Genomic DNA, 26,842 nt, shown 5'->3' with positions numbered 1-26,842 from the left:
TCCACTGAGCTGCAGTCCTGTTGCCAGCGGATGCAGCCATCTTGTAGGTCCCAGTGCTAATGTGTTTGGGGTTTTGTTGCACTTCTGTTTCAAGGTGCAGTCATTTATGGGAGTGAAGTGATTGTGATAGCTGGTTAACCACAGCAGTTTAATACATTGTCCACTTCCTGCAACTTGAAAAGATGTAGCATAATTTTTGGCAATGTATTCAGGCTTGTGGCAGGTTAGAGAGGTTATGAAAATACTACTACTAATAAAAAACATTTACTAAATAATTTATTCAGGTGACTCTGTCCATGCACTCATTTGTTTAATGAAGAGAGATTGCCTGTCAAAGTAGATATGAATGACTCCCATTGAAAATGCTACGTAAGGTAAATGTTCAGGTTGTATCTGCAGAGACAGCAGTTTGCATTATCTGAATGCTGGAGCAAATAGAAAAATGATGGGTTTTGTTATGCTGTTCATGGTTTGGTTTTGTTGTACATGGTGGCCAATGGCCAATGGAAGAGTGTGCCTTTGGGCGCGAGGTCAAGCTGTTGGATGGTTGCAGTGCCTGCTGTGGCTGTTGAAACCGGTATGAGATAGGCTTGCTGTACATCACAAAACATCCTGACATGTCCTGGTTTTTGGGTGTAAAAATGGCGTTGGGGTGGATTTTGGTGAATTGGCAAAATGGCATGGGAAAACCCAGATGTATGGCAATGCGAGAGAAAAATCTCAAAAGGTTCCCCCAAAAAGCTCAACAATTTTGGTGGTTTCCTAAGAGGTTCAACAATTCTGGGGTCTTTTCGAAATTCTGGAGAGACATGTTTTGTTGCAGCTGGGGCAGATGAGGGTGTCGGGTTGTGCTGCTGCAGATGCACTATGGCGTTTTCTTTATCTACACTCCTCCCAGTGGCCATTTCTCTTCTGGTCACTGCCATGGATGCACAGCTTCACTGCCTGTCTTACAAGCACTGCAGTTGTCTGCAAGGAATTCTGACATGGCAGGGTTGATGTTGCTAGCCTTCATAGCATGTCTACAGACATCTTTGTAACACAGATTTGGTCTGCCAATTGGCCTGGTGCTGGGAGCCAGCTCCCTACAGAGCATGTCCTTGGGGATTCTGCCATCTTCCATTCTACGGAAGTGACAAAGCCAGCGTAGACGTCGCTGAGACAGAAGCATGAACATGCTGGTAATATGGTCTTGAGAGTGTGTCACAGTCCAGTCTACGGGCGATCGAAGTCCCGGCTGAGGACGTCGGGACCGGGGGCAAGATGGCGGGGTGGGAGCAGGAACGAGAGTCCAGAAGCCAGGGGTCCGAGGGTCAGGAAGCAAGGAGTCACAAAGTCCAAGGTCCAAGGGTCAAGAAGCAAGGAGTCAAGAAGCCGAGGTCAGAGGATCAGGAGTCAAGAAGCCCAATGCAGCAAGGCAGGAAACGTGTTGCTGTGGCAAAGAGCCAAAGGGAAATGCTGACCTTATATCCCTTCCCGGCTCTTGCCACCAGGTGCAGCGAGTTACCAAGTGACCTCACCTGTGCAGCCGCGCCTTACCTCTCCAGAACAAACTTAGGAAGGCCCCAGTCCTGCGAAGCCCTACTGGTCACAGGGCCTGCCTCCTGCACCCACTCCTGACAGAGAGGACATCTTTATTTGGAATCCTGTCCTCCCGTGTGATCCCCCAAATCCTCCTCATGCAGCACATGTGGAAGGCGTTGAGGCATCACTCCTGATGGTTCTAGGTTTCCCACAACTCGCTTCCATCAAGCAGCATGCTCAACACACAAGCCTGATAGACCGTCATCTTGGTATTGGACATTAGCATTGCATTCCCCTATGCCTTTTTGGCAAAGCATGTGCTGATAAATGGAGTGCTGGCAATGTCCTGACCTAATAGGTTAGTCTTCATCAGGCTGATGGTAAGGCTGAACTCCCTGCAGACTTGGGAAGAATGCTTGATGAGTGTCTGTAGAGTTTCTTTGGACTGTGCTGTCAAGGCTGAGTCATCCGCAAGCAACATCTCTTTGATTAGGATCCCCCACACCTTTTTCTTGGCACAGAGGCATGCCAGGTTGGTCACACACACACGTGGTCGCTCCTTGTATGGATATTCACACTATCATCAGTCAAGCTGAAGCCATATGAAAGCAACAGGGAGAAATCAAAGAAGCAATCTATAACAGACCCTCCAAGTGTCCCTATTTTCCAAGGGACAGTACCGGATTTACAGAAGCCATCGCAGATTTTGATTTGATTCTGGAACGTCCCACTTTTCCGTAGGATGTTCCTATTTTCATTGGAGAAATGTTGGAGGGTATAGAGCGGGGGTCGGCAACCTGCGGCTCCAGAGCCGCATGTGGCTCTTTAAAGCCTTTGCTGCGGCTCCGGGGAGGAGGCGATGGGAGGAGGCGAGGAGCGGAGGCGAGGGGAGGAGGCGAGGGGAGGAGGCGAGGGGAGGAGGCGAGGGGAGGAGGCGTGGGGAGGAGGCGAGGAGGGGAGGGGAGGAGGGGAGGGGAGGAGGCGAGGAGTGGAGGCGAGGCGAGGGGAGGAGGCGAGGGGAGGAGGCGGAGGAGTTAGTTGCCTGAAGCCCCTTTTTAAACTTAAGCAGGGGGAAGTTTGGTGAATTGTTCTTTCCTTGGGGAAAGCAGGCTGCATTGAAAGGGGCCGTATACACTGGTCACTGTTTTGAAGGGGAGTGAAGAACACACACTCAAAAAAAGGTAACTTGTTAATTTTATTTCTATGAGGAGGAGTAATTCTGAGGGGTCAAACAAATGAATAATAAAAAGGTATTTTTATAATGACGAATGCCTCATTATTAATTATTATTTACATCAGCCACTGATTATGATTTATGGTACACTGGGGCCCTGATTAATTTTCTATGGCATTTTGGGGCATTGATTATTGGGCATAGCAAGTTGTGGTCGCGTGGAATTTGTGCTTTGTGACTGTTTGAGGTGGGTTTTTTTTCTTGGGAGGCTGGGCGGTGCGAAGAGAGGGAGGCTTGTGGTAGTGTCGGGGCTTGTCTCTAGCAAAGTAAGTCCTCGCCATTTGGTCACATGCGCAGCATTCTAGTTGTGGGGGTTAGGTGGCTTCGGCGCTCCAACGCTTGCTTTGCCGGCTGCTTTCAAAAGCGTCGGAAACAGCTGTGCTGTTGCTAGGTAACCGGATCGTCCCAGCAGCCATCTTATCTGCCCATGTGGTCTTCTGAGGCGGCCGCCATCTTACTATAGGAAATTCCACGTGGGAGTTAGTTGCCTGAAGCCCCTTTTTAAACTAAGCAGGGGGAAGTTTGGTGAATAGCTAACACTTTCCTTGGGGAACGTTATGCAACAGCTTATTGCTGGTCTTTCCCGCCTTTGTAAGCAGGCTGCATTGAAAGGGGCCATATACACTGGTCACTGTTTTGAAGTGGTATTTAATTTACTGGTTGTAAATTAAATATTTTAATTAGCTATTTGTCCTTTTTTCTTGAGATTGACAGCTGACTGCACGATCCTGTATATACAGCATTAAGGCAAGAAACAATATATACAGTGTTATATTTGTTTTAAATGTTGCAATGTTTTTGCGGCTCCCAGTTGTTGTTGTTTTTTTGGAAACGGGTCCAAGTGGCTCTTTTTGTCTTAAAGGTTGCAGACCCCTGGTATAGAGTTATGCAACCCCTGAGCCAAGGAGATAAGTACCGGTACCTATACAACCTTTAGAAGACATCTGAAAGTCTTCCCTGTATGGGATTTTTTTTTTTAATATTTAATGTTTTGTTAGGTTTTATATATGCTGGAAGTTACCTGTCAACCAATACATGAAAACTTTAAGGGTGAAAATTGATAACTTTTCTTGGTGCTTCTTGCATTATCAAATTACTCTTGAGGAATGCAATCCAACAGTGTTCAAATCAATGGGAATGTAGCTATTGAAACCAGTAGGTTGCAATTTCACCCAAACAAAGCCATTGCTCATCATATCTCAATGCATCTAAGGCGGAAATGTGCTTCCTCCCAACATTTTCTAATTGTTTGGCATTTGTGGTTAGTCTTCATTTCCCGGCTAAGCGTAGTCATTTCTTTCCATCTATGAATTCTCTGAGATTCTTTATTATCCTTTCTAAATCCACACCAGGCAACCTATCAGCATCTATACTCAGGGGGCTTCCCAAAACTGCCTGAGGTGGAAAACATAATGGTGACCCCTCCATAGTCCACTTCCAGAAGCCAGCTGCATGGGCAGTTGAATCTTACTTCAACATTGGTGATATGATCCTGCACCACACCTGCAAATGTGTGCAGACTAGAGGGCTCAGGAGAGGCCATACGGCAGCAGAAAAGACTGGCTGGGGGCGTTGGAGCAGTTCTTTCATGCTTCTGGTACTGAATTATTTCCACATGTCTTCAGTACAATTCGTATCGTTGCCATTTGCCACTTTAATTTGTTAAGTTGATTTTGAGTTTTCAGGCCTGTCCTCTAAAGCCTCTTTATATCAATTAAACAATTCCAGGCTGCAAATTAGAACTTTATGCGTTCCCTTGCTAAACAGCTGTTTGCAAAAAACAGTAGTAGATTGTGCACTGTGCTTTGGTAGAAAGATAAATGAATCTACCGCATTACATTTCTTCCATCTCTCCTACGGGTCTGTTTTCTAGGCCAGTATAATATCTGCTATTAAAAAAACCCAGATGCTTCTGTTATCAAAAGTTTTATGTGGGGTGTTGGGAATTGCAGTTTTGTGAGGGCTCTCCTAAGAACTTTCAGCACCCTTCACAAACTACAGTTCCCAGGATTCTTTGGGGGAAACCATCACTGTTAAAGTGGTGTAAGAGTTCTATAAGATGTGGAGGAATTGGTCACAGCCTGGCACAATTTCCCCCATACCCGTTAGGTTAAGTGGTGAGAGATAAGGCCCAGGCTTGGGCATAGATGTGATGAAATGGGCATCTGACCTTGGTAAGACAAGCATCCTGTTTTTCAGTTCTCATTGTGTACGTGACTCAACTTCTACGCATGCGTCAAACTAAGGTGAAGAAATGCCTCTGTACAGTGGTACTTCGGGTTAAGTACTTAATTCGTTCCGGAGGTCCGTACTTAACCTGAAACTGTTCTTAACCTGAAGACCACTTTAGCTAATGGGGCCTCCTGCTGCCACTGCGCCACCGGAGCCCAATTTCTGTTCTCATCCTGAAGCAAAGTTCTTAACCTGAGGTACTATTTCTGGGTTAGCGGAGTCTGTAACCTGAAGCGTATGTAACCTGAAGCGTATGTAACCCGAGGTACCACTGTATAACCCTGTGTAATCTATGCACTGTTGGAATTCACCTTGGTGTCTTCCTCAACAGCATGTGCCCTTTGCTAAATAACTTGGAGGATGGATGGCGGCTAATGGATTGAAGTTGAATCCTGACAAGACAGAAGTACTGTTTTGGGGGGACAGGGGGCGGGCTGGTTTGGAGGACTCCCTGGTCCTGAATAGGGTAACTGTGCCCCTGAAGGACCAGGTGCGCAGCCTGGGAGTCATTTTGGACTCACAGCTGTCCATGGAGGCGCAGGTCAATTCTGTATCCAGGGCAGCTGTCTACCAACTCCACCTGGTACGCAGGCTGAGACCCTACCTGCCCGCAGACTGTCCCGCCAGAGTGATGCATGCTCTAGTTATCTCCCGCTTCGACTACTGCAATGCGCTCTACGTGGAGCTACCTTTGAAGGTGACTCGGAAACTACAACTAATCCAGAATGCGGCAGCTAGACTGGTGACTGGGGGCGGCCGCCGAGACCACATAACACCGGTCTTGAAAGACCTACATTGGCTCCCAGTATGTTTCCGAGCACAATTCAAAGTGCTGGTGTTGACCTTTAAAGCCCTAAACGGCTTCGGCCCAGTATACCTGAAGGAGCGTCTCCACCCCCATCGTTCTGCCCGGACGCTGAGGTCCAGCGCCGAGGGCCTTCTGGCGGTTCCCTCATTGCGAGAAGCAAAGCTACAGGGAACCAGGCAGAGGGCCTTCTCGGTAGTGGCGCCCGCCCTGTGGAACGCCCTCCCATCAGATGTCAAAACGATAAACAACTACCTGACATTCAGAAGACATCTTAAGGCAGCCCTGTTCAGGGAAGTTTTTAATGTATGATATTTTAGTGTTTTTTGGTTTCTATGGAAGCCGCCCAGAGTGGCTGGGGAAACCCAGCCAGATGGGCGGGGTACAAATAATAAATTATTATTATTATTATTATTATTACTCTCCTACTGTGTTTCTCATGGGAAGTGGACATTTTTTCCCATGACACAAGGTATGGTGTGCATGTGACCTTGATCGAAAATGTCCTCTTTATTTTCTTGATGACAGACAAGTAAACTGGATGCGCTCTCTGCTTCCTCTCATAGGTCCTTGCCCAGAGCTCCCAGGTTTCACTTTTGCTCAGGGTTTGCGGGAATATAAGACAAGTGTGGTGACAGTGCACCTGAGAGCCCATTGCACAACTGCCCTATCCAGACCAGCAGTCATGGCAGGGAATAAAGTAACAGAAATGATTAATGGGTTTTGTGACCAAAAGATCATTTGCTTTTGGAAAGTGACAATGAGAAATTCCAGCCTTATTACAGCTTTGAAAGTGACTTGCTGTTGTTGGTTTTGTTCTTGCTACTGTGCCTATTATACACTGTGTGTCCCTATTATACACACAGAGAGAAAGAGACACACACACATTAAATGGGCTCAATTCAATGAGAATTAAGCATTTTAAAATCCCTTCAACCTTAGTGAACTGTATATATGCTTAACGCTATTTAATTTTGACTGGATTGTGCCCTATATACATGTCAATAATAAGCAGCTAAGGTTGTAGTCCTGTGCATGTTTGCCTGAACACAAGTACCATTGAGCATATTGGGAGAAATGTGTGCAGGAGAGATATGCAAAAGATTGCACCGTAAATTTCATAGGAATACTGTGTGCATTGCATCCAGTTAGTTACTGCACACTAATCCTGTATCTCTAGAATAATAGTTCGTGGCAAATGTTGCTTTATTTTCTTTCAGAAATTCATGTCTCTGTTAGATTTTCTTGAGAGCTTGTGATACGTAATTTCAGCAAAAAATAGGAATGGAACGAAATTGCTTTCCTCTGGATACGTTAGATTTTGGTACTGGTGGTGTGATATTTTTGTCTGCTTTATCAACACATGTACAGATGGATATTTTGGTTGCTTGCAAAATCATTGCCCTCTCCCCACTAGAATCTGGAAGGAGCTGTATGTGAAAACGTCCAAAGGGAGCCATCTAGTGTCTTAAAAAGCATTCTACTCAGCAGCAGAAAAAATGAGCAAGAACAGGCTGGGAAACTATCTAGTAGAAAAACAGGAACAAGCAAATTACAGTTGGAACTACATGCCTTCACTGACGGCTCACTGGTATGCATGTCCACTTAGAAGTCAGTCCCATTGCAAATTCAATGCAATTTACTTTCAGGTTGGTGTGTAATAGGGTTGCGGCCTATATCTGGTCCCCCTTCCCATCCCCTCCCCTCCCAACTCACAAGCAACTGCGAAGGATCCCTCCACAATATGATCCCACTGTTGTGAATGACTCAACATCTGTTCCAAAATGAGTCTCATTGTGCTTCTGTTGGACCTGGAGCCACGGGGGTGGGGTGATCCGCGCAGGGGGTGGGGCGTCACATGGGGGCACTATGGTAATCCGTGCACAGGGGTGCCGCGGCGAGCTGCCCACGGAGTCCGCCTGGCGGACACAAGCCCCACGCTGCCATTTCAGGCAGCGCAGGTCCCCAAGCAACTCCCGGGAGAGATGCATGGTTTGGGTGCGATGCAGGCCATGCCCCGCGGTAAGTGCCGTCCCCCGCGGTGTGCCATTTTGTTACCCCCCTCAATGGTGACACCTGGGACGGGCTGCACCCCCCTTCCTACACCCCTGACCATTTACAAGATCTCTATCACAACGTGACTCCAGAGAGATACTTTTTGTGCGGGGCTAGGGCCAGTTTGGAGGGATTTCCAGACAAGGTGGGCTCTGTTAGGATTTTTATCCAACCGTGCTGCTCCAGCTGTAGCACTATGTTTTGTGTATATCATGTGAGTGTCTGAGAGAGCGTGAGACAGGAAGTCTCAGCACTGTTGGAAGTTAGTTTCACTTCTGATTGTGTTGCTGTTCTGTACTGATGCTTAAAGAGCACAGATGGATTCTCTGCATATATAGACTGTAAATAAAGTAGTTTTAGAACTACGGTTGACTCTTTCTTCTGCTATGACATGCCAGAAGTGCTCCTCTCAGGAGGGAGGGGTCGCTTATTACCGGTCTCTCTGGACTGAGAGAGTTTTACAGCCAGAGAGGACCACCAGAGAGTTGCTCTGGTGTGTTGGGAAGTTGTTTCCAACAGGCTCTGGGGTCACCCTTGAATCACCCTGCCCTCCCCCAGCTCCCTGGGAGTGGAGGGCTGGGTGGCCAAGCTGCAGTTTGCACTAACCAGGAGAACTGTCAGGGAAAGCATCGGCTGCCACTGCCCTCTTTATAGGCCCTGAAGTTGTTCCGCTGTACGCCATTTGCTCATTCACAGATAACAGGCCATTGTTATCCCATTGAGGGAGGTCAGATTAATGTATGTTTTTTCTCCGAGTTATTTTATTGTGCGAAGCTTACTGGAATCTTATATCTATGGCAAACGTTTGATATTTGATCCAGTTTCTCTTTCCCTTCCCCCTTTTATCTCCACAACCGCCCTGGGAGGTGATTGGCTCAAGATCAGCCAGTGAGCTTTATGGTCTGTATGGGGATTTGAACCCAGGTCTCTCCACTTCTAGAGATCAACACTCTGCTGCACTATACGTATTGGCATACACTGCAATTATCACATTATTAATATGTATGTATGGTCAGAAGGTCGGCGGTTCAAATCCCCGTAACGGGATGAGGTCCCGTTGCTCGGTCCCTGCTCCTGCCAACCTAGCAGTTCCAAAGCATGTCAAAGTGCAAGTAGATAAATAGGTACTGCTCTGGCGGGAAGGTAAACGGCGTTTCCGTGCACTGCTCTGGTTCACCAGAAGCGGCTTAGTCATGCTGGCCACATGACCCGGAAGCTGTATGCCAGCTCCCTTGGCCAATAAAGCGAGATGAGTGCCACAACCCCAGAGTCGGCCACGATTGGACCTAATGGTCAGGGGTCCCTTTACCCTTTACCTTTACAAACCAGTCCCCACATACAGAATACACTCTCCATGCTAAACAGCATCAAACAACAATATTTTAAAACTAGGACGTTTTACTTCAAGCCAAAATATTGGCAGATAACTTTCTAATGAATGCCTGAAACTTCACATTACTTATGCCACCACTTCTGATAGAAGCCAATAATGAGCAGTTAGGAAGCATTACTCATAGTAGCTCTCAACTCCCTGCAAGATGAAATTGTGAATCTCTGCATCTGAACACAAGGCAGGAAACGACCTGCTGTGTCAGCAGATGATATTGGCAAGATTACGAAAGAGCCCAGAGGATGACCAAGGAAAATTCAGAGTCCGTAGTGCCCTCATGTGGACAGCAAAATAATTACCATTCACAGTGACTTCGTAAGACAGGAACAAGCTTAAATTCAGTTTCAGATTCTGTTACTAGTTTTGATTTGAAAAGAATCACAAAATGATGTTGACTTAAGAATGGGGAAAAGAAATGGAAAGAAACCAGAATTAGGAGATTCATGCATCCCTAGACTCCATTGAGCTGAAACTGAAAGCTAAGCTTACACTTTTTGTTTGTAGACTAGTTCTGCACTGGGGGCTTAGCTAATGTGGAACTATATGCTTATTTGCCTCCCCTTTCCAAAGTTAGGTTTAGTTTAGGTCCCTGGCTGAGGTTTACTGTAGCCACTCAGGGCTTCTCTGCCAGAGGAGAGCTGCAAGTTTTAACAGGATCTTTTCTGGAAACCAAGGAGCTGAACTGCAGATTTCGAAAGGATTACCCATCTAAGATTTAGCTCCTGCAGATCCAGTTGCTATACCCTTGTTTCACCTCCAGCTGATGATGAATAACTCAAATGATTAAATATCATTCATCTTCTGTTCACACTGACATTTAGCTCACCTGTCTGCTTAACTTCCTTTTACCTTCATGCTTAGTCACTTGGGTGGAGATGCTACACAAGATGCATCTTCACCCTTGCACTAATCCTTTGCTGATGGGTCACAAATGGACTGTTTTCAAAAAAAATAATAAATAAATCCCTTATTACAAACTGTGCCTTGCACTGAGTAGCTTCGGGAGAAGGCTGGACATGTTATGGCAGATGCTTTTGAACCTTTTGTCTGAACTGGACATGTAGATTATGCGTCATTATGAAGATGGTTTTTTGGTGAGGCTCACAGAGCACCTAGGGTGGCGCTGTGGGTTAAACCACAGAGCCTAGGACTTGCTGATCAGAAGGTCGGCGGTTCCAATCCCTGCAACAGGGTGAGCTCCTGTTGTTCGGTCCCTGCTTCTGCCAACCTAGCAGTTTGAAAGCATGTCAAAGTACAAGTAGATAAATAGGTACCACTCCAGCGGGAAGGTAAACAGTGTTTCCGTGCGCTGCTCTGGTTCGCCAGAAGCGGCTTTGTCATGCTGGCCACATGACCTGGAAGCTGTACGCCGGCTCCCTCAGCCAATAAAGCGAGATGAGCACCGCAACCCCAGAGTCGGTCACGACTGGACCTAATGGTCAGGGGTCCCTTTGCCTTTACTTACACAGCACCTAGACTTAATCAGCTGAGAACTTTAGATTTTTTCAAGGACCCCTTATTCCCTGAGCTGAGGCAGCAGCTTTTTTGTGTGCAATGGGACAGGGTGGGGAAGCCATCCTTTAAAAAAACCTCTGATGCCCCACTTATATCACATATGCTTGCTTTTACTCTATGTTTTTGACCTAGCCCACTACTGAGTACGTAGCCCTGGGCTCAGGGGAGTGATACTGTCTCCCCTTCCCTCCCCCTTGGTGTACAGGGTTGCAACCTAACTGGGAAGGAATCTGAGATGTGCCGAGGTGCAAGCCTGCTGAAATAGCATGCCATCGGCTGTGGCATTCCACCCTTTTAATTGGACTCTTTAATGGACTCGAACTACTGTCACGAGGAAAAAGCACGCTGCACATGCTCAAAGGCACTTTTCTTCACCATCCCATGGTCTGGCATGTAAAACGGATTCCGGGGCTAAGCCTTGGTATAATTTAAAAGCCACAGGTGTCATGAATTTGTAATGCAATGTACAGAAAATAAAATGCAGCAATTGAGATTTGCACAAATACATGCTTTACTTCTATGGATTTTAAATTAATATTCTAATAATAATAATAATAATAATAATAATAATAATAATAATAATAAAAAATAATTTATTTATACCCCACCCTCCCTGGCCAGAGCCGGGCTCAGGGTGGCTAACACCAATAAAATTACAGCAGAAACATAATAGGAAAAGAACCAATTTAAAATACAGGTTAAAATGCAATTTTAAATGCAGCCTCGTTTTAAAAATAGCCCATAGATCAAAACCATAAGGGAAGGGAAACATAAGGGTCAGACTGAGTCCAAACCAAAGGCCAGGCGAAGCAGTTCTGTCTTGCAGGCCCTTCGGAAAGATGTCAAGTCCCGCAGGGCCCTAGTCTCTTGTGACAGAGCGTTCCACCAAGTCGGGGCCAGTACTGAAAAGGCCCTGGCCCTAGTTGAGACCAATCGCGGGGCGTACCAGGAGAGGCGGTCCCGTAGGTACGAGGGTCCTAGGCCGCATAGGGCTTTAAAGGTCAAAACCAGCACCTTAAACCTGAGCCTGTACTCCACCGGGAGCCAGTGCAGCTGGTAAATCACTGGATGAATGTGATCTTGTGGCAAGGACCCCGTAAGGAGCCTCGCCACAGCATCTGCACCCGCTGGAGTTTCTGGGTCAGCTTCAAGGAGTGAGTTACAATAATCAAGCCTGGAGGTGACCGTCGCATGGATCACTGTGGCCAGATCAGGGCGAGAAAGATAATGGACCAACTGCTTAATACGGCAGACATGGAAAAATGCCACCTTTGTTGTGGCTGCAGCCTGCGCCTCCATGGAAAGGGAGGCATCGAAGGTTACACCCAAACTCTTGACAGAAGGCGCTGGCACTAACTGAGCCCCTGCAAGAGATGGGAGTTGGTCCTCCAACCCCATGTCGTCCCGACCTAGCCAGAGGACCTCTGCCTTCGAAGGATTTAACTTCAACAAGCTCCCACACAGCCATCTAGCCACAGCTTCCAAGCATCTGGTCAGTGTGTTTGGGGCCGAGTCAGGGCAGCTGTCCATCAACAGATAAAGCATATCTGCCAACCCAGCCCAAAGCTCTGGACAATCTGGGCAAGGGTTAATGTCTTCTTGCATCTGTGGCAGAAATTGCTGCTTGAGGGAGATGTAGATTTGACTGAAGTGCATTTCTTATTCAATTTGCATGTGAATGCTCTGATTCAGAGATCCATATTGCTTGCTCCTGAACTGAACGAGGAGGGTTGAATGAGTTGAACAGCAGGCCCCCTTGCTGTTAAGAGATTAGACAATTCCTACCACCTTATACTTCTGTAGTTGATAAAATGATATGCCATGAACACTCTTCACACTTTTGCCAGTGTGTCTTTGTTATGCATAGAAGCAGATGCCCCCCCCCTTCCCAGCCAGCAACTGTGGTCCTCTGATGAGGCACTGTTGCATACCTCCGAGGTGTGCGTAGCATACAACATAAACTGGGCTTTTAGTGTTGCAACTCCAGCCTTCTGGAGTTAGCACTTGAATTCAGGCAAGCAGCTACTGAAGACAATTTTTGTGTGACCCAGCCAGTCCATGGAATTAACTGCATAATTCTAAAAACAAAACAATTTTATATTTAATATTTCATTGTACAATGCTCCAATAACTTTTAGTTGTGAACCAATTTATAATTCTGCAAAATAAATGTGAAACGGTCAGGGCCCTGCTCATTTTGAAGGGGAAAGTGACCAAAACCATACTAATATGACTTTCATATCTGATGTAGCACACAAGATTGTCTTGAAGTGGGTGGAAAGGGAAGATGAGTTTCTGTAAAGTGACCCTCACACAGTGTGTATGGTTATTGTAAAGTGGAGTTTCTACAGGACCCAAGAAGAACATGGACATTTAATTACCGTATTTTTCGCCCTATAGGACGCACTTTTTCCCCTCCAAAAATGAAGGGGAAATGTGTGTGCGTCCTATGGGGCGAATGCAGGCTTTCACTGAAGCCTGGAGAGTGAGAGGGGTCGGTGCGCACCGACCCCTCTCGCTCTCCAGGCTTCAGGAAGCTATCCGCAAGCAACGGGAGCGCTTCCGCTGCTTGCGGAGAGTTGCCTGCATGCCGAAGCCTGCGCGCGCTGAGCTCAGCGCATCCAGGCTTCGCGGACCTCTCCGCAAGCAGCGGGAGCCAGCGCTGGGCTCCCATGGCTTGCAGAGAGCTGCCTGTTTGGGGGCTGGGGCGGGGGAAGCTCGGGCCTCCCCCGCCCCAGCCCCGTGCCTGGGGGGGGAAAATATTTTTTCCCCCTTTATTTCCCCCCAAAAAAACTAGGTGCGCCTTATGGGACGGTGCGTCCTATAGGGCGAAAAATACGGTAGTTACTGTTTTACTCCCTGGTTTTAACAGGGCCAATTGAACTGAGGAAGGCACAAAGTGTCATCAACAATTTCTCCACCTCATTGATTTGCCCTTAGGAGATACCAGACCCAGGTTAGGGCTCTGTAACCCACAATCTCCCACTATGAACAGAAACAAGAAACTGTAGCAGTTACCTCCTTTTTAAAATGTTCCTTTCCAACCACAGAGACATGCACAAATTGAACTAAACAACTCTAGGCTGATAAGAAATTAGGCCGGGATGGTAAACTCAGGAATGTTGTGCTCCATGTCTTTTCACTTTTGCATATTTAGGTATTTGTATGCTGCAAGGCAAAAAGCCAGAACACCTTATAGTGCAACATGCTGAGTGTCATACCAGCGACCTGTGGCACTGATACATGGTGCGCTAATGGAGGCTCCGGTGACAGGGTTCAACAAGTGACCTTTTTCAGTCCACTTTTGCGACCCTGGAGGACACAGCCCTGCAAGGTAAAGTTTCCCACCCACCCTTTTCCAAATATACCTGGCTTCAGAACACCAGGTGCTTTCAGGTAGAGCTATGAGGGGGAGCGCAGGAAAATATGTCTGAGGTACGTAATAAAGGAGTGGGACCCGTAACCCCACGTTTCAGTGTTCCAGCTAGCCATGTTGACTGTCAGAACATTCCATTATTCTCCACCCAACAATGTATGTTCCTAATTCTTTGGCCACCAAGAATGCTTAGAGCTCAGTAATTTTGGCCACCCTTCTCTCCGTTGTTTTTTCTTTATCTTAAAGTGGTCAATGATACTAAGCAGGAACAGGGTTGATTAACTGAAGCTCACAGGTGTATGTTTGCAGTTTGACCTACTGTATTTTTTGCTCTATAAGACTCACCTTTCCCTCCTAAAAAGTAAGGGGAAATGTGTGTGCGTCTTATGGAGTGAATGCAGGTTGCGCAGCTATCCCAGAAGCCAGAACAGCAAGAGGGATTGCTGCTTTCGCTGCACAGTGATCCCTCTTGTTGTTCTGGCTTCTGAGATTCAGAATATTTATTTTCCTCCTCCAAAAACTAGGTGTGTCTTACGGTCTGGTGCGTTTTATAGAGCGAAAAATACGGTACTTAGCTTCACACCTGTGGTCTCTTGCCTATTTGACTAATTATTTTCTTCACTGGATGCAGGAAGGGATGTGATAGGATAATTGATTATTTGAAAACTATTTAAATTGATAAATATTTTTGTATGTTGCTGGCGAGGAGGAGTGATGGCGTGCAGCGTTTGACTGATATGTTTTTGAAATAAATCTAAGCAAAGATATTGAGGACAGGCTTTTATTTTTACGCCACTGCACACACTCTGTGTTGGCGCAAAAGTCCAACGCTCTCCACTTAGGTTTTATTCTGTTCCCTAAAGATTTTGTGTAGATCTGCAAATTGTGGGGCTCCCTGAAGGATGCTGATATGGCTGGGGCTATTTTGGCTATATCAAGACCAGCACCTGGGGACTGAGTTTGCTCTTGGTATATAGTCCAGAATCCTGCCCCCGGCCATCGCTGGGTGGGCTCGAACCACCAACCTTCTGGCTAACAGCCAGATGCGATCAGTTGTGCCACCTAAGAGATAAATGTGGTTCTGGAGGGCAAATGGAACACCTAAAGGCTGGATTGAGCAGCTGGAGTACCAAGTGCCTGTAACTTACACTGTCAATTTTTTTCAGTCACAATTTGCTCACTAACACAGGAACTCTCCATTCTACTAAGGAAATAAGAGACAGACTCACTATTTCTATTGCACATCCAAGAATGGCATGAGATTGCTGAAATAGATTTCTTTATTTCTGAAACATTCCAGATCAGCAGAATACAAGTTGTAATCAAGTATTAAAATCATATCCCCATAGTAAGAAAGCATTGATTAGTGCAATTTTTTTTCTTGCAAAAGGTCTATCAAAAAAGTTTTACTTCCATGAAAACCTGTTTGTTTTCACCAAACACAAGTGTTAATAAAACATTGCAATTTTATTCTTTATTACAAAGTATCGAAACCCAACCATTTAAGAGACCATCGCATCTTTCAAGTGCAATGCAATTTATGCCCTCTTTATAAATACAACACCCCCGTGATAATAAATTAACATTGGAACAAGGAAATGAGAGACAGGTTCGTGTTGACCAGGAAGTCATGGCAGTTTCGAGCAAATACTTTAGTGTGTGCTCTCACAACTTAAACATACAACACAGCTGTCATCTTGTCCATCATGGCCTCAATCCAACAATATATGTACTCAAGAATAGACCTGGCATGTGATGTAAGGGGGGGGGGGAAATACTCTTTTTCAAGTCCCAAAAGTAGGGAAAGGTCTAATTCCAGACACCTCGCCCCATCTCTCTAACATACACACAGGCCCAAGAACAGGTGAACTGAGTATCACCAAGAATCTGACTGGAACTGGATGTGACTTCTTAAGCAGCTGGAAACCAGCCATATTCCCCCATGCAGTTAGAAATATGTGTATGGATGTCTGCATCTGTGCGTGGATAGCTGTAGCTGGATTTGGGGAGATTGGCATGGTTAGAAACATCTTGAACATAACAGTATCTTACTATTAAAAAGTATGGGGGGGTAGATTTATGGCACACACAAAATGCTTTGATACCCTATGATTCAAGCAAAATGTGGGTGTGGGTGTGCAAAAATACACTCCCTTGGAAAGGCTACAAAAGAAGAAGCAGGTAAGGATATGGATGTATTTTGTCAATTTGCAAGGGAACTCGTTAAAGCAACAAAAAGTAGTACACAAATCAAAGAGATCTGAACACTGTTATGGCAAAGCACCCAGAAGTCACATTTTGGCTCCCCCCAGTGGGATACTTTATGCATGTGTTTTTAAAAACCTAAACCATAATGCTGCAACGTTAATTTGACAACACTGCTGTTTGTTTGTTTTTCTGAGCAAACAACTAAGTAATATGTTTAGTGACCAACGACAATGACAGAAGAGTAAGAAACAGCCCTGTGTTATTCACCCAGCCTCTCACAGTTATATTTACCCAGCCAGCTGGGTAGGAGAATCTGAATTTCGGCTCGACCCATTGTCAATAGCAGCCATCCCTCCAGTTGCCGTCCCGTAGAGTACTAAGCGAAGAAAGAGGTTTTGGCGGCTGGAGAAAACTGTTTCAAGAAACAAACAATTCAGGGTAAGCACTGGGGAAAAGAGTGACAACACACATTACAGAGAAGAAACTACTTTGTCGATGCATCTGTTGCCTTTCACAATGCAAAAGGATGGGGTCAAGAGAGCCTTTTGACTGCATGACTGTTCCCGTGAGGAAAGCAGCTGAGGCTATAGCTTCAAAGCACATTTTCCCCACTCAAAGAAGTTTGGGCACTGTAGGATTGCTGGCAATTTTAACTCTGAAAGCACTAAACTCCAGTGCCCAGAATTCTTTGAGGGAAAGAATGTACTTTAAAGGTGCTGTGCGTAGGCAGCCCCAGTTATCTATGTTGTGTAGGGAAGGATATCAAGAATCAAGATAGGAAGCCCCCGGGAGATGTGATGACTCCTAATATCTAAAATGACAGATTCAAGAAACACTAATAAAGAATTCAGAATTTCTCTTCTATTTTCCCCATGGACTAAACCAGGCGTAGGCAATCTAAGGCCCATGGGCCGGATGCGGCCCAATCGCCTTCTCAATCCAGCCCACAGATGGTCCGGGAATCAGCGTGTTTTTACATGAGTAGAAATTGTCCTTTTATTTAAAATGCATCTCTGGGTTATTTGTGGGGCATAGGTATGGGTTCATTATTTTTTTCCAAAATATAGTCCGGCCCACCACATGGTCTGAAGGATGGTGGACTTTTTCACAGCTTAAAAAGGTTGCTGACCCCTGGACTAAACTGCCAACTGCAAACTGAGGAAGCACCACTAGTCTACACCTTGTTGAAACTCATTTCTCCTCAGCGCTCCCCCACCCCACCCCGACATGAAAAAATGCCTAGGCTGCTAGTGGTAGATTTCAGGGGCCACTTCAGAGGAACAGAGGTATTAAATTATAGCTTAAGAGAAGGCAACACAAAGTATCTGTCTGTCATCCCTACAGAGTTTGGAAAGAGGCTTTAGCCTTCTTTTCATTTTTAAAAATGAACCATCACTCTCAGATAAGAGGCTTCTGATAGTCCCTCAAAGATGGGACTAGGTTTTTCAAATACAACAAGACACATGTAAATTTTATGCAAAGCTGTGTCAGTGGGCTTCATCCACATACAGTGCAGTGGGCCCAGAAAATCCTGGCCATACATGTCAACCATGCATCACAAGTGATGAAATATGCAGTTAAAAAAATATTAACAGAGCTGGGAGGCTGGTTGACTCACAAGCTCCATGATGAAGGTACACGTCTTCCAGATTATGTATTAAGTCCTCCTCACGTAACCATTTTACCATATGGTACATGCTAAAAACATGCTCCATTTACATACCATGCATTTGAAGCACACGGCTTCTCTCAAAGAAGCCTGGGAAATGTAGTTTCCCAGCACCCTTAAACTATAGCTCCTACAATTCTTTAGGGGCAGTCATGTGCTTTAAATGTATGGCATGTGCGCAGCCATAATTTGTGAGGTACTGCTAAGAGAGACCATTTTCTCAACAGCTGTAAACATGCAGAGTTCCTTCCAAAATATGAGTGAGCTTCGAATCCACCTTCCCCGCCCCGCCCTTTTTTCAGTAATTTTGGGAGACATGGTAGCTCTGTGGTAGATTCAGCAACTGTGTGCCAATGATTTTGCAGATTTCCAGACAGTGTTTTTGGATAGACTGTCCAAGGTAAGAGGTACAGGTTAATATACTTTACTGCCAATTATAGAAGGCTTCCCTGCATCTCCCACATGCTACTATTTCAAGAACGATGCAGGTAAGTTCTCCCTGACCCAGTGCTGAACCACCTTAGCAGCAATCCATGCACAAAGTTAAGTTGCTCAAATCCTACTGAAGCCAAAGGTATTTTTAAGCTGCCCAGCGGTGCGCCAGAACTTAGCCCTTGGGTTGCTACCTTTAATTACAGATATCTAACATTTAGTAACACTTCATTATCAAACTATCAACACAATTAAAGTGGATGTCGAATTGTTAAATGGCTCTTGGCTTAACGAAACGGGATAACTTAATCAGGGTTCCCCAAGGAAATATCACACTGCAGTAGCTGACGGTGTTCCAGCTGCTCCGTTAGAAAAAAACAAAACATAGCTGGTCTGCACAACTTGTGACCTACAAAACCAGGCACAGCTCATCAGCCACAGGAACACAGGGTGATGCCCCCTTCTACCGAGTCAGACCATTAGTCTACCTACCCAAGCATCGTCTGTCTCATCAGGGTCTTTCCCATCACATGCTACTTTCAGTTGGAGATGCCTGAAATTGGCCCTGGGCCTTCTGCATGCTAAGCACATGTCCTACTGATGAACTATGCCTCCTCTCCAATGCTACGAGCTCTGCTAGGGGTTGAGTGATCTCCTCTATTTGCTACTCGCTAGCAGGCGGCATTGAGCTCCTGTTGCTCAGTCCCTGCTCCTGCCAACCTAGCAGTTCGAAAGCACGTCAAAGTGCAAGTAGATAACTAGGTACCACTCCGGTGGGAAGGTAAACGGCGTTTCCGTGCGCTGCTCTGGTTCGCCAGAAGCGGCTTAGTCACGCTGGCCACATGACCTGGAAGCTGTACGCCGGCTCCCTCGGCCAGTAAAGCGAGATGAGCACCACAACCCCAGAGTCGGTCACGACTGGACCTAATGGTCAGGGGTCCCTTTACCTTTACCTTTTAGCAGGCAGCATTCTGTTTAGTGGGTTGCAGGCTAGGTTTATGTGATCGCTGGCTTCCTTTTGCTTTAAAATATTCTTAAAAGGAGGGAGTTGGAAAGCACTTTTCTTATTCTTCTTGGGAAAGTCTGCTGATCAACCCCGCAGGAGAACAGAAGAGCAGAAGAAGAGTAGGCCTGACTCTCCAAGTCAACTGCAGCTTTGTTTGGGCAACTCTCAAAATCTTATCTCCAGTTGGTTCAGCTGCAGTCAGGCAGCAAAAAAAGAGAAAGTCTATTTCCCTCATAAATTACACATGACACAGCGTAATTTATTTCCGAAGGATACAGAAAGTGTTGCATGAAAGGGACTTCTTGCATATTATTAAAGGCAGTTTCTCACTCCTTTTTTGCCTGTGGTAGGTGCTTATTTGAAGACTACAACATCCTGTTGTCACATGGGCCAACCAAATACCTGTGGGAAAAGGCACAGGTGGGACCTGAGCACAAGAGCATTCTCCTTTGCTGAGGTTTCCAACAACAGCTAAATTTGTGGGGAGTGACTCCTCTAAACTAAAGTCTATACTCAGCCCTAGAAAAAGTGGTCATGTGAGGCTTCTATTATGGGCTCAGGTGGTGGCCAAGTGCATCCTTTTTAGGTAGTCCATAAAGGCAGCCCTAAAAGGTCGCGGGTGGCGCTGTGGGTTAAACCACAGAGCCTAGGACTTGCCGATCGGAAGGTCGGCGGTTCGAATCCCCGTGACGGGGTGAGCTCCCATTGCTTGGTCCCTGCTCCTGCCAACCTAGCAGTTCGAAAGCACGTCAAAGTGCAAGTAGATAAATAGGTACCACTCCGGCGGGAAGGTAAACTGCTTTTCCGTGCGTTGCTCTGGTTCACCAGAAGCGGCTTAGTCATGCTGGCCACATGACCCGGAAGCTGTACGCCGGCTCCCTTGGCCAATAAAGCGAGATGAGCGCTGCAACCCCAGAGTCGGTCATGACTGGACCTAATGGTCAGGGGTCCCTTTACCTATAAAGGCAACCCTATGCATGTTTACTCAGAAGTAAGTTGCAACTTGCTTTTCTTTAATCACCCTCCGTCCCCCGTAACAGAGTTGGTTATAACTTCAAGAAAAAGTATTGATCTACAACAGACTTGTTAAGCTAAGGCCTTATATTCAAATCTGCACTGTTCAGCCTATATCCATTTGATACCAGTTTAGCTCTCATGACTCTCCCAGAGAATCCGAGCTATTCCAGGGCTGCAAATTCTCACTCAAGAGATGTCCAGCCTCCTCCTGACAGCTCTTCAGAGAGCGCTGATCGCTCAACTAGCTGTCCAGTTGCTGCATAAATACACTCCAATTTTTCCCTTTAGCAAGTCAACTCCTACCTTCGGATTGGCTGTGCAATTTTGCTCCTGGGTATGCTGCTCCCCCCTATGGCCAGGGAAGGCCTTGGGAGGCCACTGCGAGCTGCAATGCTGGCGTTTGCAGTCTTGTTTGGCATCGGGATGCCTGTGTTGGAGTGCAGCTGTAAGTTGCCGGACAACGGAACACCACCGCTGCCGCCGCTGCTGCTCCCTTGAACGGTTGGGCTGACATAGGCTGTGGCTTTGAGAGGCTGCCGAACCGATATTGGAAAGTGTCCCACACTGTGAACTCTGTGTTGAAGTTGCCCTGGAGAAGGAACTAGAGAAAGGGAGCTCAAATAAATAAATAAACACCACAAAAAACCCAAGGGGTTACCAGTCTGTGTGCCACAGAGATCCACACACTCCTGAAAGCAACCCAAGACTCGTCAAATGCATTTATAGGTCAAGTACGTAAGACAATAAAGCCAGCCCAAAAAGATGGCTTCAGGCTGCAGTAACCTAGAAAGAGACAAGGCTTTGTTCCATGGAGGTTGTTAATATTTCCTTGCTGTGTTTTGCTCAGAGCAGCATTTTGCCCTCACAAACCTCCAGTGGAGCAGGATAGGCCGAGAAATTGCAGATAGCCAATTACTAGGTTATATTGTTATATGCCAAGTTTTCTCTGTCATTTCGTTTTATTTTATATAACACTTATGTCACGCAGACGTGCACCAATAAAAGTACAGTGGTACCTCGGGTTACATACGCTTCAGGTTACAGACTCCGCGAACCCAGAAATATTACCTCGGGTTAAGAACTTTGCTTCAGGATGAGAACAGAAATCGTGCTCCGGTGGCGCAGCAGCAGAGGGAGGCCCCATTGGCTAAAGTGGTACCTCAGGTTAAGAACAGTTTCAGGTTAAGAACGGACCTCCAGAACGAATTAAGTACTTAACCCGAGGTACCACTGTATTGTACTACAGTACATGAATTCAGAACCATTTCTTTGTACTTCAGTAGGAGCCATGGGTGCCTATCCCCTAGAAAACCCTGGGAACTTGGCGAAAGTGCTTCAGATCCCTTGTGTACCTTGCAGAACTACAACTCACTTCATGCATCTCGCGGAGTGAACTCAAGTCCATGGAAAATTATGCCGCAAAATATTGTGTTAGACTTTTAAGGTACCGCAAGGCACTGCCTTTGCTGCAATTCCCAGGGGAAGCAACTGTTGAAAACCGGTCCACATCAGTTCTGCACATCTATCTTAATCCTAACACTGGTTCTCTAACGAATTCTGAATTCCTTCTGGCCAGTTCCAGCAAGTCAAATTCTTACTCAGCTAGAATTTTAAGCCAGACTGATGTAAATATCTGACACCCTTCAAAAATATTGTCAAGGTAGAACACTGCTACTCAGTATCTGTTACTTCAAAAAACCACATCCCCTCAGCTTCATGTTTCACAGCTAAAAAGTGACAGTACAGATTTAGCAGCACAATCTAAATTTGGCTTAGTACAAATTGTCACTAGGAATCAGCGCTAAAGCACCCAAGACATTATGCAATTCTGCTCTCTGGTGGCATCAGCTGCTGTTTTATTGACCAAGTTGATGGAAAAGTCATACGGCAGCCTCAAGACCTTGAACTACCTTGTTTGGTTGTTTGGCTAAGGGGAAGCTGTTTGAAAGTCACCTTCCAAAAGGCAGAGGAAGAGTGACAAAAAAGTGAAACCCCAAACTACACAGCATTCAGGTACCTTTAAAAAACCAAGAAAGGGGCAAAATAGCACCAAACCACATTTACCCTCTCTATATATTGATTTTTTTTTCTCTTTCAGTGCCAGGACATTTTAACAGACTAATCGGTTTGGACTAATGTATACATTGCTTGTATGTTAAACAGAACCACACTTGAACCTCGCCACCCCCAATTCTTTATAAAGCTTAGTAACTTGTTCCTGATGAATGTGTAAAATGGTTTTTTTAAGCACACAAACAATTTTGACCCTTTAGGAAGAAGAAAACCCAGACATGTCTGGCATTAAAGGACCACTGCCCATGATTCATCCCAGAATACTGGTGATTTAAAATACAGTGGTACCTCGGGTTAAGTACTTAATTTGTTCTGGAGGTCTGTTCTTAATCTGAAACTGAGGTACCACATTAGCTAATGGGGCCTTCTGCTGCTGCCGTGCCGCTGCCACACGATTTCTTTTCTTATCCTGAAGGTACTATTTCTGGGTTAGTGGAGTCTGTAACCTGAAGTGTCTATAACCTGGGGTACCACTGTAAAGCGCTGTACCCTGACAGCGTCCCATCCCACAATGAAATATAAAGATTTCACACTTACTGCAGGACTGTATTCTGGATATCCCGTTACCAGCTCCATGCAGATTAGAATCAAAGCTTAGGCTGTTCCTCACAGTGATGGCAGGGCCAACATTGGTACTGAGGGTTGGGGTGCTGGGCATCCGAGCCAAGTTTGGCATGCTCCTTCGGAGCTTGTCTGCAACAAAGGCAAATCATCGTCACCATTAGGAACCGCTTGTGGTCAAGTCGCCTCTCACCAAATGTCTCATAACATAAAAAGAAACTCTCCTTGACTGGGCCCAAGGAGAACTTAACGTGACATTCTGTCCTCAGCAATGGCAACAATGGCTGCATTTCAGCAAGGCAAAATTCCACCTACTCCATTCTCTGTGCCACCTCCAGGAGGAGCTATGATACCACCACCACCTAATATTCCGGGTCTTCCACAGCCTGGTATGATGCCAGCGTTTCGGGAAGCTTTCAATGTTTGGACAACTGTACAATCATACCTCGGGTTACAGCCGCTTCAGGTTGCGTTTTTTTTTTGTTTTGTTATGGACCTGCCGAAACCTGAAAGTACCAGAACGGGTTACTTCCGGGTTTTGGTGGTTGCACGAGCAGAAGCACCAAATCGCAACACATGCATGTGCAGACGCACCGCTGCGGGTTGCGAATGTGCATCCCGCACGGATCACGTTCACAACCCGAGCGTCCACTGTATTTTAATATTTTGTTGGAAGCTGCCCAGAGTGGCTGGGGAAACCCAGCCAGATGGGTGGGGTATAAATAATAAATTGTTGTTGTTGTTGTTAACTTCCCAGAAGTTAACTTGCTGGCTAAGTAAGGTACTAAAGGCAACAGCCGCTCCGACTCTTTGTTCCCAGTATCTGATATCTGTAGATCTGCCGTCTTAAGAGCTGCAAGAAATTAAGTTAGGGCAAAAATATTTTGATACTGAAAAGCTGAAGGTACCTAGTTAAATGTTGTTTTTGTATTTACATGAAAAACCATAAAAACTATTGGGCAAGTTCAAAGTACTGTCAATAGTAGAAGTGCTATGCACTAACATGGAAGGCAAGAAACTTCCCTGGATGAAGGATAGCTTTTCCTTTAGATTATGCTCATGCTACCTTCAGACTCTTGGATTATACTCCCGATAGAGCCAACGAGTACATTACTGCAGCCACATATAAGCCTCTTCCCCGGGGATAGGGAATGTGTGGCCGTCAACACCCATTCTTGAACCATCTTCACTTTGGAAATTGAAGACCATAAATCTGCCTAACACAACATAGGACCTCCCCAAGTCAGATGCAGCCACCAGCCATGGACATGAGCTACACAACCATTCTGTTGTTCCAGCCCCAGCCAACCAACAGAACATGAGGTTTGTTGAGCCATCACACAGGGTAGGTCACCAAACTTGGCTTGGTGGGCCATATTCAGTTTCGCAAGTCAAAGGCAACGTTGTATGTACATGATATTCAAACCAACCACACTGGGGGTGGGGGAGGGGGCTTCTCCTGCCTTTGTGATTCTGGCATTGCAGGGGGTTGGACTATAAGACTATAAGACCCTTGAGGTCCCGTCAAACTCTATGATTCTATGAAATGCCCACTTCCTGCCCAGTGTGGTGTAGTGGTTAAGAGTGGTGGACTCGTAATCTGGTGAACTGGGTTCGCTTCCCCGCTCCTCCACATGCAGCTGCTGGGTTACCTTGGGCCAGTCACACTTCTCTGAAGTGTCTCAGCCCCACTCACCTCACAGAGTGCTTGTTGTGGGGGAGGAAGGGAAAGGGGAATGTCAGCCGCTTTGAGACTCCTTCGGGTAGTGATAAAGCGGGATATCAAATCCAAACTCTTTTCTTCTTCTGTTTGTCATACTGCAGCTAGATTTAACTGCGTGCGCTTGTGTTACAGCCCTGCCAGAAGCTATTTGCCAAGAATGCAAAACTGCACACTGAGAACAATAGTAACTAGTTTACGCACGGCTGCTTGAACCCAATATGCTGCTTTGTGACAAGACTTCCACTTACATAATGGAACTTCCTTCTCCTCTTCTCCCTGATTCAGCCTCCTGCACACCCTCAGAATCTTTTCCCGCGGTTTGGGGGAACCTCAAGAGTAGATCTGGAGGGTGTCCAGGGAGAGGGAAGGAGTGGGAAGCCTCACTGCTTGTGCAGCACTGGAAGCAACCCAATACAGTGGTGCCCCGCAAGACGAACGCCTCGCAAGACGGAAAACCCGCTAGATGAAAGGGTTTTCCGTTTTGGAGGCACTTTGCAAAACGAATTTCCCTATGGGCTTGCTTCGCAAGACGAAAATGTCTTGCAAGTTCCTGCGGGGTTTTTTTCCTCCCCCCCCCCTTTTCCTAAGCCCTAAGCCGCTTATCAGCTGATCCGCTAAAAGCCGCTAAACCGCTAACAGCGCTAATCCGCTAAGCTGTCAATGGGCTTGCTTCGCAAGACGAAAAAACTGCTATACGAAGAGCCTCACGGAACGGATTAATTTCGTCTTGTGAGGCACCACTGTATGTTAACTTTCCATAGAGATGTTTGCTACAGTTGACACCAGTCGCAGTGACAATTAGTAAAGTGCAAAGGCATTAGCATGCGTTATTCAAGACCACCAACAGGGTGAGAAGGAAGATGATGAAGTAAAGGGAAGCCATGATAAGCTAAGTAAAGCGTCCATGCTAGAGGCAGTATACCACAGATGCTGGAGGGGAACAAAAAAAAACTGCCTCCATGTCTTGTTCGTCCATTTCTAGAAGGACCTGCCTGGGAGGGATGGTCCTGTGGTGAATCCAGGTGAAGCCATCTGCTTCAGGCAGCACCATGAATGCTGTGGGAGGAAACAGTTGAAGGCAGGGACTGGTATCTGAATGATGCTGCATGTACCTGGCGATGTACCTGGAGGGGGCCAATTCAGGCAGCGAAATGCTTTGGCCTGACACCAACCACTGAGAGCAGAATGCTGGACCAAATGAATATACAGTCCAATTTAACAGATGTCTTCCTAAGTTCTTATGGAAGGAAACAGGTGGGATAAGAAAAAGAGAGAGAGAGAGAATCAGGGTAAGGGGACAGGAAAAACTGCTTCCAGAATGATGCCACTGTGCTAGATTAATGTGGGATATAATGACAAAAAGAACAGCAAAACTCCATGACAGATGATCAGATAGAAAAGGGAGAGAAACTTATTTTCTTAGGACTACATCTGCAACATATTTAAACAGCTTCTGGGCACTGATCACCGTGATCACTTATGATGTATTTATTATTCATGCTTATTTTACATAGCTATTAACTTCTAATTAATAATATAGGTTCAGGGACCTGTTTCTACAGCTAGATATTCAGCCTGTATAATTAATGTAAAATGATTGAGAAATAAGAATAATGTTTAACGTTTACTTAGCGCTTTAGGGTGTTCAAAAAAAAAAGAGAGTCCTGCATCCATAATCACAGGAAATCTTACAAAGCATATATTATTATTATTCTCCGATTGCAGAGGGGAGCTATAGCACCTGGCTTAAGCCTGCCTGCTCCGTTTACGGCAGAGGTAAAACTGTATTGGGGGTGGGAGTGCTGGTTCAGTGCTTAGCCTCCAGGCTGCCTAAGTGTTGATGAAGCAGATGAAAGTCTGATGTGTGTTCACAGGCAGAGATTGTACAGCAGCACTTCCTCTAAAAACTCACTCAGAGGAGACTCAAAATTTCATCCTGTCCAGCCTACTGGATTCATTAAGATTCAATATAACAGAATTCTGGTATGTGCCATCTTTGGGGGGATCCACAAATGAAAGATA

At 45.9% G+C, this 26,842-nt stretch overlaps 1 protein-coding gene and 1 long non-coding RNA gene across 4 annotated transcripts in view; both read right to left on the bottom strand.

Annotated features, from left to right (window-relative positions):
• The window catches only part of LOC310844127, a 249,647-nt gene that overhangs the window by 103,631 nt on the left and 119,174 nt on the right, over positions 1 to 26,842 (bottom strand). The gene's annotated exons all lie outside the window — the stretch shown is intronic.
• Positions 16,582 to 26,842, bottom strand: part of SLAIN1 (SLAIN motif family member 1) — a 35,850-nt gene continuing 25,589 nt past the window's right edge. For all 3 annotated transcript variants that reach the window (XM_083737823.1, XM_083737824.1, XM_083737825.1), the window contains 3 exons: positions 23,074 to 23,229; positions 20,767 to 21,064; positions 16,582 to 16,751 (listed from right to left, as the gene is read on the bottom strand). In XM_083737823.1, coding sequence (XP_083593949.1) covers positions 16,676 to 16,751; positions 20,767 to 21,064; positions 23,074 to 23,229 — 530 coding nt within the window. In that variant the 3' untranslated portion in view covers positions 16,582 to 16,675. The remainder of the gene's footprint in view (positions 16,752 to 20,766; positions 21,065 to 23,073; positions 23,230 to 26,842) is intronic.

The sequence above is a fragment of the Podarcis gaigeae genome, assembly GCF_964106915.1.
Source record: "Podarcis gaigeae genome assembly, chromosome: 4".
Lineage (NCBI taxonomy): Eukaryota > Metazoa > Chordata > Lepidosauria > Squamata > Lacertidae > Podarcis > Podarcis gaigeae.
The sequence above is the reverse complement of the archived record's forward strand: the minus strand, read 5'-3'. Positions and strand labels throughout refer to the sequence as shown.